The sequence below is a fragment of the Rhyacophila brunnea genome, unplaced genomic scaffold, assembly GCF_057557595.1.
Source record: "Rhyacophila brunnea isolate RB1 unplaced genomic scaffold, BYU_Rbru_1.0 scaffold_5, whole genome shotgun sequence".
Lineage (NCBI taxonomy): Eukaryota > Metazoa > Arthropoda > Insecta > Trichoptera > Rhyacophilidae > Rhyacophila > Rhyacophila brunnea.
The window spans coordinates 46250491-46267947 of record NW_028233170.1 but is presented as its reverse complement, the minus strand read 5'-3'; the positions used below and the strand labels follow the sequence as shown (position 1 = coordinate 46267947).

At 33.8% G+C, this 17457-nt stretch overlaps 1 protein-coding gene across 1 annotated transcript in view; it reads right to left on the bottom strand.

The window, feature by feature from the left end:
* LOC147066486 (NFX1-type zinc finger-containing protein 1-like) overlaps nucleotides 1-16946 on the bottom strand; it is a 63911-nt gene extending 46965 nt beyond the window's left edge. Inside the window, exons 1-6 of the mRNA XM_085956206.1 lie at nucleotides 16764-16946; nucleotides 14783-15024; nucleotides 13271-13442; nucleotides 9059-9067; nucleotides 7301-7471; nucleotides 5053-6030 (exon numbers count right to left, since the gene is read on the bottom strand). Of these exons, the coding sequence (XP_085812332.1) occupies nucleotides 5053-6030; nucleotides 7301-7471; nucleotides 9059-9067; nucleotides 13271-13442; nucleotides 14783-15024; nucleotides 16764-16946 (1755 nt within the window). The remainder of the gene's footprint in view (nucleotides 1-5052; nucleotides 6031-7300; nucleotides 7472-9058; nucleotides 9068-13270; nucleotides 13443-14782; nucleotides 15025-16763) is intronic.
* Nucleotides 16947-17457: the final 511 nt, after the last annotated feature.

Here is a 17457-nt window from a genome sequence, read left to right as displayed (position 1 = left end):
TAATTTTGATATTTAACCGATTTTATCCTAATGGACATTTTCAATTGAATAACATTACAAAATATAGGTAGGTACATATTATTGCATAAAAAGTCAATTAAGTAAGTATAGATAACGTGGGAGTCGTTGTTTACTTGAACTAACTTGTTGGTGATATTTGTCCTTATTTATTAAATGACTGATTTATATACATTATGAAATAGCGCAAATTCATCACTGAAAAATTTTCTGTGTTTAAAATTCACCTACCTCAGATATTAAAAAAGGTTCCCTACCAATGACATATTTTGAATGTGGTTTTATTGTTTTCAATCGCATGATGAATACAAAAAGTCCACTACTTAACACATTGATCGCCAACTAGTTTTACATAAAATAGTTAAAAAATGATTATTTGTTTTTAAGGTATTATTTGATAGGTTATGAAAAAATATAATGTTTTTTTTTCATTTTCATGATTTTTCTACGTAAATATTGGTTTTTATGATGTGCCGGCCACATGTGTCCGTCGCGGCGCCAACAAGTTAATTTATTCTATTGCGCCGTGCCGGCCATTTCGCCGGTCACCTGTCCATATGTGTTGACGAGAGCATGGTGCCATTTCGCGGTCGAATTATATTTAGATTTAGATAGTATAATAAACAGAAAAGGCACAAATACGGAATAAAAGTTTTCAAATTGGGTAGTATAATACCTGGATACACATAAACTGGAAATATACGTATACATACCTTATAATCATTTTTGTTATTCTATTTTTTTATTATTTACATATTTTTTATAACTTACATTTTTATAATCTATTTAATTTTTATTTTTATATCAATAAAAACACATTTACAATTTAAAAGGAAAACTTTTTTTTTCATTATGTACATTCTTTACATTAGTGAGCCTATATTTTGTGACTGGGAAGACATATTTTCAGGCCAAGTGGCAGTAATATACAGAAGGGCCATGCCGGTCACCGCGTATCGAAAAATGCACTGCGAGCGTGCCCACCGGCGCTGTAGAACAACTCTAAGGCAGGTCTTCTTTGCCGGTCACCGGTGACCCCCATGGCCCCCTGAACGTAATCCAATGCCGGTCACCGGTGACCCCCATGGCGATCAACGTGTTAAGAATGAGTTATTTTCCATACGATAGTATGTATCATCATCAGCTGTAGTATATACCAATATTGTATATAAATTTATGTTTACCGTGGATTTACAAGAATAAAATTACAAAGCAAAGGATAATCTTAAAAAAATAACAATGCAATGTGCTTTTAAAACAATATTAATAGCAGGTTTAAATAGTGCATTTGATAGTCACGCAGCTTTCGCTATCGAGGCTTGACAATTATATATTGTATGTGCCATATTATAATTTTTAGGAATATTATATTTCATCCATTATTGTTATTTTTAGGTTAATAAGTCAAAAGAATAATATCAACTAAGATTTAATAACAATAAACAAAAATGCAAAATGTACAATAACCATCGTAAGTTGTGATAGTTGTGTGACGTCTCAATATAAAGCGATTTTGTGGACAAAAAATCAGTTCAAAAGTGTTTAAAAGTACCTTATATACCTTCTAGAGGAAAACGTGGTATAATGGTCCCTATATCGAACGGGTACGAGTGGCAAAAACATTAATCAATAAATTCTAATTGATTTATGTTTTGTACTAGGTATTCTATTTAAGTCATTATTTACGACCCGGCGTATGCCTTCTTCGTGGACTATGCGCACTCACCGATCGTAAATGCACATTGACATCGAAAAAAGCTAATTTTCGTTTATATAGTAATTTAATATAATAAAAGAATGTGAAAACCTTCTTACCTATTAATAAAGGATCAAGTAAATAACTAATTTTGATTATCTGAAGTGTTTGTGAAAACCCGTAATGAATATCTTACATACTATTAATACATTCAATATGTAAGCCCGTTAAATCGTCATTTCCCGTAAACAATGGAACCAGCTAATGTGAAATATCACGAAATATACCTACTCACTAAATACAAAACAAATCAACAATTTTAAGCTATTATCCATAATCGTCAAAACTGAAGTGATGTCGGATTTTAAGAAAATACGTAGATCAGTTAACAAGCGCGCAGGTTTAGTTTTTTTTGTTTTTTCTACCATATTACTATAACATCAAATTATAGTTTCATGTGTGAACTCCCAGATTGGATAAAGCAATGAGCTATTAGGGAAGGTCAACTTGTTAAGAAATGGTAGGCACTGCAACTGTGTTATACCTATTTATATCTAATATTTCTTGATAAAATAATTTATTATCAATGGTATTAGGTACTATATATACACAATGTGTCAATGTCGACTAATTATGATTGTATCATTTTGATAACTTCCGAAACAATTCATTGAAATAATACTATGATATATAATTTATAGTATTAGGGAGTAGCAATTAACAGAAAACGCATATACTTACATATTTTGCATGATGAATATAAAGTGTTTGAAAATGGCCTATCAAAATGTCAAAAAAAACATTACAACATCAGTACCTATATATTAAAATTGAATATCTCAACATGTCCAACCACTTGCTTGAAACACAAAAGTACGATTTGAAGTATCTTTCGTACGAAACTTTTTCTAAATGGTTTCATTAACCACGTAGGTCCGATATTCTCCATTTTACCCATCCCTAAATCCAGCTGTTGCATTCTCGTATCACAAGAAACGTATTATATGTGAAGTATACAAAAATAATTACTAGTTTGGCTTAAGTACTTAAGTAGTTATGGTAAATATAACAGACGTATCTTGATATTCTCAAGTGACCGCTGTTGTGCATTGTGTAAAAATCTGTCCTTACTCCGAGCTGATAAGCATTGATTTGAATCCTCGTTGAATTGGTTTTACAATAATATAATAATATGTTTTTTATTATATATTTTCGTAGTATCAACATAATATACGAAATCATTCAGATTTGGTACGATTTTAATAATACACTAGCTGTCCGGTCCTTCTCATCATGGGAGCAAGTTTGATTTGTTATTTGATAGTGAAAATAGAAGTAGTTTAGTGGAAATTTTAAACTTTGATTTCAATAATAGGTATATAAAAAGTGGAATATTATTAAATATTATAGATATTACTATTAACACCTAATTCTTCCACTCTATACGTAAGCGCTTCATTAAATTCTCTAAATAGTATAGTATATCTACTAATAGCAGCGTTTCTATATAATTAAGTATCGATAAAGTCTCTTGCACATATTATCAATATCATTTATTTCATATTTCATTGTACCTACTACATCGTACAACTTATTTTTCTGAAAAACATAGGTTCCATAAATTATTAACGCATTTTTTAATTAAAAAATGTTGTAATATTCGAGTCCGTCCCAAAAAAAAAAGGACTCCAGATGTCCGGTGTCTACACATGAGTAATAAATGACATAATCCTGAACACAAGTTCAAGTACATTTTTAGAAATATTACGACAAATTTCTTTTCGTTTTTTGGTTGTCTTTTTCGTATTCCCGCACATGATGTAAAAATCGCGGTGAATTTAACTTTACACGGTAAATACTCGGCGCACACTCAACTCGAATGAAATATATTTTGTATACCTACTGCGCAGCCGCGAAAAATACCGCGTAGATTTGAACTGATGCAATCGTACCGGCGAATCTCGATAGATCGAGGGGGTTCGAAAGATCGATGTTTATGAAATTAAAACAACATATTTTTGACAAAGTTATTGATATGGCGGTACGAACACGAATCAGAGCATCTTTCAATACAAAAATCAATACTATGCGTGAAGTATTTCCTACTTTACCGACATTTCAATTTTCGATATCAACAGTTACGACATCCGCCCAGTATCAGAGCTTATGTAGAAAACAACATATGTCCCATCCGCGGCGATCGGGTTAAAAACATTTTCATGTTTTCATGAAATTCCCCGTGACAATTTAAATTTCAGAAAATATACTATTTGTATCGCCCTCGCATAAGTTTAGTTCACATTATGCCTGTTTTATATCCAAATATGTGGAAAGTGATATTCAGTTTATTGATATTGATTGAACTTAGCGAAAGTTCGACATTAAGTATTTGGTAAGTAATTATTATTATATGCTATAACTTGCTGTAACTGTTTTATATATTTTATTAAGTAAAGTTATTTCCCTACTTTATAAATCACCATTACTGTGGAGCCGGTGAGCAGTTAGAAAATTTTACTACTAACAGAGATACAGAAGTGGGCGGTAGGTATAAAAAGGTTGACTACCCCTGATGTAGACCAAACGAAAATTTCAGACTCTTGGGATAGCAAATCCTAAGGGTATAAAGTAAAAGGTTCAATAAGACCTACCATCTTTGCCATGAGAGCTTCATTTAGCGGATCCTTCAGAGCATTTATCCATTGCCGATAAAGCATCCACCTTTCTTTGCAGGAGTAATATTCTGGTGGCTCACTTGGAACTGTCATTGACGCTTCTGATGTAGTCCAAGAAGTTTTCAATTGAAGCTGCAAATACCATATCGCCAGTTAGATGAATTATTTGTTAATAAATAAAATGGTTTTTACATGGCAGAACTACTGTAGGTAATGAAATTTTTTTTTTTTATTGAATATGGAAGGTACACACAAGGTTTTAAGAATGTCAGATTCTTTATTATAACATAATAATTTTATTCTAACTGAGGTACATTAAATTCCACCAACCAGGATTAAAATAAAAAAGATGTAACTGTATGAATCCTATTCAGTCTAACATAATATGCCACGGGCGCCATTTCCAATGCGCTTTAGTCCTAACTTGTGCACTGTAAACTTTTAAAGGGAGTGCAAATGAGAAATTGATTGTAGCTCATGACTTAATAGGATTAAAAATCTAAATAAAATCAATGTCCATTCAAAAAGTTGGTAATTAAAATATTAATTCATAATGATTATACATATCATTATCTGCCTTGAAATTAGTGTTTACAATTGTTAACAGATCACTGATGAAAATTCCAAAATTTCAAAAATTATGCAATAAATGAAATTTCCAACCTTCAGTATATCCAAATCTATTTGAAGTTTTTTTATGTGATATAATTGATTATGGAGACTTTCAGACGAAATCTCCCTGTCTTTTAACATATCATCATATTCTTGCGTGCACCGTTCCAATTGGTCAGATAAAGTCTTGGGATAATAGAAATTATCGGTATTTTTTAATTTAAACAAATCACAATCGTCATCGATCATAGGCCGGTGCACATAATCACTTTGCTCCTCGTAATCATCGCTGTCATTGTCTTCATCAGATTCATCGTTGCGAGTCTTGGCCCAAGACGATCCAGAAACTCGGTTATTATCGTCGTGCATCAAAAGCCACGAAACAATTGGACAACTTCCGCTGTGACTTTCATATGTGTAATTGTGGAGAAATTTATTTATATCAAAATTTAAATGTTCGGAGAACTGAGCAACATTTAAAATTCCTTCACGATTATCGATGAAATCGATTGTTGACTGGAAGGTGTTTAGAGCCACGGATATTTCTATGAGATTTCTTCTAAATCTAAAATTGTTGCTGTTACGCCGCAGGCTGTTCAAATTATACTGACTCAAGACTTCGCTTTTTGATTGACCGCCGATACGCACCAATTTAAATTGATTGGGATCATCCCAGCCAGGTATTTTATTGAAAGCTTGTAAAATACCTTCGAGAAATTGATCCAACGCATGATTGGTATAGCATACGATTAACATTGGAGACTTTTTCATGCATTCGTCATTTTGTAGAAGTGTCTCGGCCACTTTCAGAGCGAGAAAAGTTTTGCCAGTACCCGGCGGGCCTTGGATAGTTACGAATTCTCTGGTGAGTGCCATTTTGAATGCCCCATATTGGGAATCGTCAAGACCCAATGTTTCAACGGACGGCCAGTTGTCATCTAGAACACTTATTTGTAAAGAGTTTGATTCGACATCTAGCAAACTGTAATTAGACGATTTAGACAAACATTTCGGGATCACTTCACACGCCTAGAAGAAATGAAAATCTTTATTAGAATAATTAACTATTTTTTTTTTCAACAATTAATACACAAGATTTAAGAATGTAACATTCTAATTATTGAACATACATAATTTTGAAAAAAGTAAGACCCCGCAGGAATCGAACCTGCATCTCTCGGGTATCGCGCCCGTAGCTCAATTTGGTGGGCGTGGGTATTTTTGATGTTTATTGTCCTTGATAAACTGGAGCACACGTGAAACAAGTATCTTATTGTTCTCATTATTTTAATACTTGAGCCATGTCATAGTATATGTTATGAGTAAAATATGGGGTATTGTGTGATGCATTCTCAATTATGACATCAGATAGTGCAGCAGGCATTGATAAAGTTGATATTTTTTTATTCTGAAATATTTAATATTTGCCATATTAGGATACCCGAAAATGGCAAAAGACAATTTGTAATAAATGTTATATATAATTAAGAATTTTTAGATATATTTTTCTCTAAAATAAGAAATCTTCAGTGTTTTGTAAAAAGGGCGAAATCGAGAGTTTAATGAAAAAACAATATCTACCTCACTAGCTTGCTTTCTTGTGAATTTGTATCTCCACAGGAAAGTACTTAAAAATGATAATCGTGAGGGCAAATATCCACTTAGCACGAATAAAAAGCGAATGTGACATATTAGGCCTTTTAAAATATCTATCTATCTATCTATCATAAAAACAGTATTCTTTCAAAGTTATAAACATTTATAAACATCCACAGGTAATTAATAAATAAATGTCAAAAGTTGAAAATCCTCCTGTAAAATAGCATTTTGGTTAATTCGCCCTTTTTACAAAACACCATTCCATAGTATTTAGTGAGGGAATTTATTTGTAACTGTAATAATTGTAACTGTAACTTTCTTCTTATTTTTAAGAAAGATTATTATTTTAACAAAACTCCAAAAAATGGTATAAAACAGTGTGGTATTTGACAAAGTACTTTTTCAAATTGCCGTGGTACCTAGTGAAAGGGTTAAGGACATTTTATTTTGCTATTCGCTATTTCAAATTGTTTACTAAGTAATATGTTTTCAAAATGAAAATATTCTATTTATTTTGAAGTCCTAAATAATGTGTTTGACGGAAGTCTCAAAATGGCAGAATATGGACATTACCGACATTGAAACTAACTGCCGTTATTTTTTGTATATTGTTTTGTAAACGTCTACAAAACTAGATAAAGTTACTAATGAGTTGGCTGTTAGTTTACATGTGATAACTGTTTATTTTCAATTATCTTACCTTAACATCAATAATGTATTTTTTCATTGGAAATTTCTCGAGAAGGGATCTGTCTTTTAATGTTTTCAGGATATACTGATAGGGTAAGAAATAAATTTCACTCTCCACCATTAAATAAGTCTTTTTAAACATATCGCTTGACGGGGAAATCCCATCCATGGCTACTGTTACCTGTAAACAATTGACGAAAAGTTAATAATGTAATAAAAGGCTCAGTCAAATGCATGTATTGTTTTGTTGATATAGAACTGTCTTTCTTTGCGGTATGTATGGAATGACATGACTGGTATGGCCACTCACTACTGCAGAATAATCCAGATTTTATAGACAGTGAAAGAAAAAGGAGGCCACTCACGCCAACAGTGACACTACATTACCAACGCCATCTAGTGTTTTAGCTACAAAATGAATCAAAAATACTTCGAGCATCAAATGTAATCATTGTATTTTTCATTCGCTACTTCGATCACACAACCTGACTCCCAACATACGTAGTTCTGCGAGAAACCTTAAAATCCACTGGTGTAACGCCTTTAATTGGCTGGAAACATCAATTATTCAAAAAATTCCAAAGCAAACACCATATAAATAAAGTTAATACACAATATAAAGTCCTGTGAGTATTGATTTTATTCAACATCACAGTGAACAGGTAAGTTTTTTTTAAATAGAGGGTTTACCATAGTGGTAACACAGCTATTCAATGGTTCAGTGGTTAAGGGCTGTGGAGATAAATAGTACACACTAAACTCGGTCAGTCAGTCATACTTATTTGTATTCATTGAACTAAGACAACAAATTGCAGATGGTGTTGGTTAATTTTTTAAATTCAATTAAACCCTATCGAAACTAAACCATAATAATTTATTAACCCATCGCGCCCTATCGGCGCCGGTGTTACAGGATCCAGGACATGATGAAAATCAAAAAAAAAATAATCATATTTTGATTTTTTTAAAGTTGAATTAAGGGGGAGACGCATGCCAGCAGAGAACCTAGCGGAAATATACGAAGCTTGCAATTCTAGATTTTTTTTTGATAATTTACAATTTCAACTGTATTAATTAATAATTATGTATCCGAAAACATTAAAAAGATTTTTTATTTTTTTTTAAACTTAAAGATAAACTTACAATTGTAAAAAAATGTAATAAAATGTGAATTCGTCGCAAGGTCAAATCTTATTACTGCATTATATTTTACGGTCATAATTATCATTATAATTTAGTTTATTAAGTTTTAGATTTTTGACTAATTCATCGTTTTAATATTTTTTATATTTATTTTTAAAAACATCGATTTTTATAAAAATACTAGCTGACCAGGCAAACGTTGTTCTGCCATATAAATTATTTCTAGTGAATATTTTGGTTGTTAAATAAAAAGTAACGAATGTATCGTAAGTGTGTGGGGATGGGATCTATGACAGAAGGAGGAATAGAGCACTGTAGACGATGACCACCAATAAAAACAAAAAAACATCAACCTTTCATTTTCTCAATTCAAAATGAGTAATGATGTTCATAATGAATGAATTACCTGTGACAGGATCTCGTTGTTTAATGTTTATGCAATATCCGTCTTGTCCCTTCCAGAAAATAAACGGATATTGGAGAACGTCCTATGAACGGTGTGTGTCAGCGATGAACTCCAGATTATTGTTTCTTCTTCGAATCACGATTTCTCGCGTCGATGTGCGGTCGCCAACCATGATTCCAGCAATGTCGTCAACAACAGTCGCATTGAATCGACGTACGTGCTCTCCAGCTGGTGTTTTATCAGGATTGATGACAATAGCGTGATTGTCACTTTACAATTCGTGCATGTGTGCTTTGAAGAATTTCAATAATTCATTGTGCTCATTCAACAGGGCGTCCAGTTTGCCGACGATGCGCCTGGCATTAGGCGAATTGAGGCTATTGTAGCCGCAACGTGCATCCACACGATTGATGTCCTCACCGCCAATGAAGTAGATTTGTAAAAATGTATGTGGTTCGTTTGGCATTAGCAGCAATGAGCCTACTTTGTGGTATACTTGACCTTTGTTTTTGAACGTAGAATGGAATTGTTGACCATTTGCCGCAGTATTGTGAACTATTTCTGTTGCTCCGGACGAAGTCATTTGGAAGCATGAATTGAATGTGCGAATGGACTTCAGTGGGTCTATTCTATACTTATCGAACACTAAATTGATAAATAGTATCAAACTTAGGGTAGGTTTGTATCAAAATATTAGCACTTATTGTAACAATTACACGAAGCCGGTTTTTATTGTTGCAATAAGTGCGATATTTTAACAGCAGCAAGATAGGTGCTGTTAAAATATAGCACTTATTGCAACAATAAAAACCGGCTTCGTGTAATTGTTACAATAAGTGCTAATATTTTGATACAAACCTACCCTAAGTTTGATAATATTTTTTACTTTATCACTTTAGCGGTCGATAAGCATAGAATAGACCCACAGGAACAGGTTTGAATCTGGAACCGTGCCAATGAGCAAGCTATTCAATGGTTCTGGTGGTATCTCAATTTCTGGTAGTTGCACTTTTCCTGATGCGCAACACATCCCGGCTGACTCATGTTTGAATTTGAGCGCATGACAATGGGGACATTCTTTGTCCATAGCACCAATCAGTACTTTCGGATGAGCGGAATTTTCAATATCTGGCTCGTACTCGAATGCGAGACGAAGGAACGAAGCGGATGTAAATGTTCGATGTACTTGTTGGCGTTGTCGGTCATTTGCTCTGCGTGTGTTAACTACGAACCGGCGCGCTTGGCTCCGTTCCAATTGTCGTTGTTGATTTCGTTCAGCTCGTGCCTCTTGTGATTGAGATGCACGCAATTGCGACATGCTTACACGCACGTTTTTGTTATCTTGTTGGATTTGTTCGTCTGTTCTTTCTACTCTACTATTTCGCATGTTTGTTGCTTTATTCGTTCGACGGCCCAAATGGCCCCCCTTGCGTCTTGCTGGCATTGTGCACTGTAATACACGCACATAAAAATAGATAAATTAAAATAAATCGTACAAAATTTTGCACGCACTGCGTTGTGATTTGCCGAATGAAATGTCAAAATGACGCGACGCTTCTCTTGAATTCTTCTTGGACGTAGTGCCATCTGTTATTCAACCACATAAATAATTTCGTTCTGTTTGAAATACGAACGACGGTTAAATTTGTTCATACAAAAATAATAAAATCGCGATTAAAAAATGGGAGGATGGGGGTAGGAAAGTGAAAATTTGAGGTTATAGGTATTTTTTTATGCCAAATAATAAAAAAAATACAAAAAAAAAATTGTCAAAAAAATAAAAGAAAATTTTTCTGGATAGAGATACCTTAATCACCTAGCGGTATAAAATATACTTGTTGACCTATTCTCATACCTAACAAATATACATAAAAAAAACCATAAAAATCGGTCGAGCCATTTCGGAGGAGTTCGACCACAAACATCGTGACACGAGATTTTTATATATATAGAGATAAATGTGTATAACTTGAAATCCTTTTTATTTATATCAACTCGAGCTTCAATATTGTGACCATGCCTAAAATAAAATTTGATATAAATAAAAAGGATTTCAAGTTATACACATTTATATTTTTATAAAAATCGATATTTTTAAAATATATATAAAAAATATTAAAACGATGAATTAGTCAAAAATCTAAACGACAAAAAATCTAAAACTTAATAAACTAAATTTTAATGATAAATATGGCCATAAAATATAATGTAATAATAAGATTTGACCCTACAACGAATTCACATTTTATTAAATTTTTTTACAATTTCCAGTTTATCTTTAAATTAAAAAAAAAATTAAAAATCTTTTTAGTGTTTTCGGATACATAATTATTAATTACTACAGTTGAAATTGTAAATTATCAAAAAAAAATCTCAAATTGCAAGCTTCGTATTTTTCCGTTAGGTGCCTCTTTTCGCCTCTGATAGTATAAGCATCCCCCTTAACTTAATAATATATGTAGCTATCATTTTATGACGTTAGTTATATGCAGTCCAATATATTTTTTTAGAAATATTTGATTTATAAAATCTATTTTTATTTAAATTTGTCAAAATAATGATCAGTTTGCTAGGTATGAGGTGTTTGAGACAGTAAAAAACATAAAATGGCCATCCATCTTCTAAATATCTTGAAGAGTATTATATTTAGCTCCAGTTTTAGTATATCTTCCTTTTATTATTAACTTCTATCATGGACTTTTTATCTATGTCATTTTGTATAAAAAAAGACTAAAAAACCCAAAAAATTATATTTGACATGTTTTTTTCATTCCACTTATACACAAAGTTTACTTAAAATGTAAATACTTAATAGAAAAATTCAAAACCTATAAATATTTAAAAGATTTATTTGAATTGAATGAATAATACATGAGTTATATCAATTTTAGTAATCAGTGTGCCTTTTTAAGTGATCCTGAAAAATTAATTCTGTCTGGAATGGGTTAAGAGATAAAAAATATTCTTCCATCTATAAAATAACTAAAATTATACCATTGAATATTTAATTAGATTTTTTATAGATAGAAGAATATTTTTAATCTACATATTTTGGTTTAGGCAGGGTTTAATTGAATTTAAGTTCAATCAAAACATATATTTAAGTATGACCGACAAAGTGTGCGCTATTTTTGCCGGATCGCTTAAGCTTACCTCCACACTTCGCCACTACAATGACTAACAGGGGATGGATATTCCTCTAGAACAGCGGTTCTCAAACTGGGTCGCAGTGGGGAAGCGGTTTCGGTAGGACCGCGAAAAATGAACGCATATTATTTATACTATTTTTATTTTTATAATTATAGCATGTAACATTTCTTGGGTTTTGTAAGCAATGCTTGGTTGCCGTTCTGGGTTTCAAACTTTGGTTAAGCAAAAATCTCCAAATATTATTGGCACACATTGTACTATTGATACCAGATGAAAGCCGCCCACAGGAGACCATCTCAAAGAGCGGACCGAACCGTCAACTTTCCCAAAACACCACAGCATACGTCCACTCTTCGCACCTCCACTGAAATTTCTGACTTTAAAATTCTTCCGCGCTCCCGCCAAAACACAGAGACGCGGTCTGTCGAAAACGGCCACACGAGATAGCGCCGCCACTAGTCAACCCGTTGGTAAAACAGGGAGATTCACAACGGAGACCAACAACAGTGCCATGACGCCGCGTATCACATTTTGATGCGCGCGGAATGCTCTCTCTTGCCTCGGACGTCGAACAACTAGCATCTCCAGCCAGAAAAACCATGTCGGCAGCCTGCCAAGCCGCAAGCATCTTCAGCGAGAAAAACCCGCGTCGGCAGCCCGCCAAGCTACAAGCATCTCCAGCCAGAAAAATCGCGTAATGTTCTCAACCATGTGATTACAGCAGTTAACTTCATTAAATCAAATGCACTTAACTTTTGTTTGTTTCCTGAGTTATGCAAAAAAGAGAATTTGAAAAATACTATTGTTTTTTATCAAGAACCCGTTTGTATTCTCCATTAGTGACCTGCCTTCGGAGAACAGTTTATTGATTTGATAAATGATGGGGGTGCAATTTTAGTGAAATGTGTTGTAATGATGAGAAATGGCACAGTCCTATGCTGATGTTGCAAAGACGGCTGTAAGAGTGCTGATTCCATTCGCAATCACCTATGAGTATGATATGGCCTTTTCTACACTACTTACAATCAAGACGCAATCTCGAAATAGATTATACGTGGCGATTTTCTTTTTTTATTAAAGGGCTCCGCGAGCCATCGAACAATTTTTAAAGGGACCGCCACGCAGGAAATTTTAAAAAAGTTTGAGAACCGCTGCTCTAGAAGATAGGTAAGGTAACACCATTTTCCTCAGATTTTAGTATTCAGTTAAAATTAAATTTTCAGATAGGCGTATATTATAAATATTTGTTACCATTCCTGAATCCAAGTCATCCCTGTTGACAACGGTGGAGAAAATGATATTCTGGAAACTATCGTCTGTGAAGCAGAGCAGAGAGCCATACAAGAACCTCTTGGAATTATACATCTTGCGTCCTCTCCCAGTTTTGCGGTTGCGGTAATTTTTATTACTTGTCCATTTCCCGTCAAAGTTTACCATTACGCCGACATTATCCCTTGTGAATGAATATTTTATAAATTTGACATTTTGATAGAACCTAAAAATAAAGTGTAAGTATACAATAAAATTTCATAATTAAAAACATAGATGAACACCTGCAACACAAAATAGACAGAGCCAAACTATGAAAGTGATGTTGAAAGTGAGTTTGGTCCAACATTGCTTTTTCACTCTTAATGTGATAAGAGTCTGCATAGTTCGCTCTCAACCCCTTGTAACTTTAAAAGTTTATACCGCCCACCCAGTATCCACCGCAAATATCTGTTCTCAAAGCTTAGTATATGGTTGCTCTGAGCCTTCATAAGGAGCTATGATGCAGCTACTGTAAAAGAGTACTGCCAGAATACAAACATTAAACAGGCAGCATTTGGTTTAAGCAGAGTTTCAGACATTCCGCAATGCATAAAAACGCTACACATAATTGGACTATTGCACTGCGAATTTAATCGTTCTGACAACGGTTAATCTGCTACTCGGTTAATACAAACCCGGTAAATCAAGGGCCAACTGTATATAGTGACCAAATATCGTGTTATCAATAATGGTCGGACATCATGACTAAAATTGGCATCACTCAATTCATTAGAGATCACAGACCTCTGAATGAGGAAACAAAGATACAATGAATTTTTTTTTTATTCAATGAATAATTCACAAGATTTAAAAATGTAACATGCTTTATTGATAATACCTGTGAGAAATATTTAATAAATAGAAAAAATCTTTTTTGAAAAATATGACACCCAGTGGGATTCGAACCCACGGTCCTTCGGATTCGCGCCCATGTGCCTCGACTGCTAAGCTGTGTCCTATCCAATATTTGGCCATGTATTTTTTTCGACTTATACGTGGTGTAAATGAGAACTCTACCATTCTTGGTAGTATTGACTTGTGTGTCCCTGATAACTATCTTAGAAATCGGGAGCATCAGAACTAACCTGCCATTGGTGATGCCAATTGAGAGGCCAATAATTCTGTTCAACCAAATCGCTTCGGATGTTGATATATTCCACCTACGTGAGGATGAGTATAGGTGGATGTTGTTTTATAAATTCTTAAAATAGGGTCTGCTTAGCTCATTCGGTGTACTTCCTTTTTTTAAATTTACACTTTCCTACCGTTTAATAACTTAATAGGTACTGATCTACATATTTCTTTTTTTATATAATACTGTTTTAATAATATTTCTTTGTTTCTAAATGTCATGTTGTGAACGTCTTAAAATAATAATTTGTAATGTTCACTATATTATGTAGAAATAAATAAAATTTGAATTTGAATCTAGTTGTGACGAACTTAAAAGAAATAGAGAAATAATGAAGGAAAAAAGCTCACCTAATATTATTGTACTTCCTAGCGGTAGGATCTTCCATGTAATCAATAATACCTTCACGGAGAGGAGAAACAAAATCCTCACGCAGCAACCGGAATTGGACATCCAAGTAATGCTCTACGCTGGGATACGCCCCGTTTACGATAATGGGTCTCAAGAAAACGAACTCGCGAGTTATCAGTTCTAATCTTGTCGGAATAATGGCTATGTAGCGAAAGTCATCCAAGTCTTTCATGTTCACTTCCTAAAAAGTAATTTAGTTATTAGATACATAAATTACAATTCAACAACCAATAGCACCATAAAGTTCTGAAGCAAAGAATGTCATCAATAAGCCGTTATTCAGGAAAATGTACACGTGAAGGTAATGTGATCAGTGGCAGTGAAACAAATCTGACAGCAGTGATACAACAATTTCATCTGAGGAGTGCACTTGCAAAAAAATTGTCTACACAAATGTTTCCAACCTCTGCACATATATTTTCTAGTAAGTAGATTTTGGTCCTTAAAAAGGAACTTTTTTATGGCATAATATTTTGATGACAATATATTATGTAAAAAATGGTAAATATTTGCATACTTACCAACATTTATTTTATTTACAAAATTGACTACTCAAATACATTTATGATCTGCACACACTTAACAAAGGTTTTTTTTAAATGTTCAATATTATAAATAAAACCTCACTCCACAAGTTGAACTTTATCATTCTCACAATGGGTTTGTGGCCTGAAACCATTGTTAATAATATCATCAATAACCTAACTACATAACAATATTGAATTTTTACAAAGTTATTTATAAAACTTTAAAACTACTTTCGTTTAGGGCTCCACAGAGATAGATAGACATAAATAGAAACGCACAGCATGCATGCATCTGCAATTCATTTCAATGTTTGGCATGGATTGAATAGAATATGTTGTAAAGAAATTAGGTTTTTAATTTAAATTGAATATTGAATATTTCAGACATAAATTGTGGGAAAGAAATATGTAAAACCGGGAATTAAATGTACCTACTCCATTGGAAAACCTCAAGTAGGTACATGATTTGTCACCAAAAATTTGGTGTAATCTAGAGTCCTCTGCGAATTAAATTTAATAACGATTATTACTTAGCTTGCTCGCCCATCAGCCGGCCAGTCGCTGCAACTCGACGCAACAGTCAGACATTTCCGACTTACAGTGATCCCTCTTGCTCCTGTGCGTACCTTACCTTCCCTTAAGCGTCAATGACATTGAGCTGCTTTACGAGCTGCTTGCTGGCGAATTTACAATCTGGTTGTAAACTCACCCAGTGTCATCATCGAACAAGCTAACAAGCAGATTATAAATAATCTGCCGACAAAAGTTGAAACCCGGTCAACTTTACGCGCTACATGCTGGTGTGTGGGCCTACTGCGTCTGCGCAGTAGAGCGATGGTAGCGACCTCCTGGTAAAAAAACGAACTACTCAATACGTCCTGTTAAATTAGTACCGAAAATGACGGTTTCAACTCGCTAACTAGTTGGCTTCTGAGCGAGTGGAAAATTTTGTGTGTCATCATCACAATCGAATCGCCCGCTTTTAAATTCAACAAACAAACAGCTTGTAAAGTAGCTCAATATAATTGACGCTTTACTCATACTCAAACAGTACAAAATCTACACTCACTGCGTGTGGTTATGCTTACCAACTGGCCGTCGCGTCGAGTTGCACTGACTGGCTGTCGTGACAGAACTTAAAAACATTCTCAATTATCAAAGGTATAAAGAAATATCTGCAAGAAAGATAGTTGGATCGATAGTTTAGTAGTTAGAGGCATCGTCTAGCAAGTAAAATATATGTATTTGAATTGATTTTGAAGAGATATTGTTTGTGTTAAGTTATGTATTTTGTTACAAATGTTTGTATTCTAAAAATTGTTGTGTAGCTATAAAAAATAATTGAATTAATAGTTTTAAACTGTTATGTAGCTATTAAATCAGATTGCCTCACCGTGTATGTCTTCTTTATGGTGGCAAGAGATCCTTTCAAATCTTTATAAGCATTTGTGTCATCTTCAGACTCCTTATCGATGTTTTTCAACCCTTTGATACACAAACCAACCACATCTATAAACACTCTGGTGTCCACCGGCAGGCACGTAACTTCGATGAGACCCCGACATAGATGCAGCATATTATCAAAAAATTCAGCTTTGTTGCACCAAAAGAGTGTATTCCGATTTTTCGATTCAGCGTACGGTAGATGTAAAATATATTTAAGCAACGTGTCGCTAAAGCTGCAGCCGAACGCCATTTTCAAAATGGAATGTTTACTCTCAGTAAAACACAACTGGGATATCTTAGACAAGCACTTCACTATTAAAACAATATGATCCGGTCCCGAATCTTCTGTAAGCAAGCTTTGGAATTGTTTTGAATATTGCAACAGAGTTAGCAACGTATGATTGGCATCCATGTTGGCTATATTTAGAAGCCGCTTAAAACTCATTACATGAGACCCTCGTTTCTGATAACTCACGGGTGTAGGAACCTTTTGCGGGACTTCAATAAGATTATTTTCAATTCTCTGAAGAAAAAGTTTCCGAGATACATTGTGGTGGTTTTCGCTTTGCGATTTTCGCACACCATTTGTGAGATTCCTTTTATTTCTATTCCACAAATTCTTATTTGGGATGTTATCCATT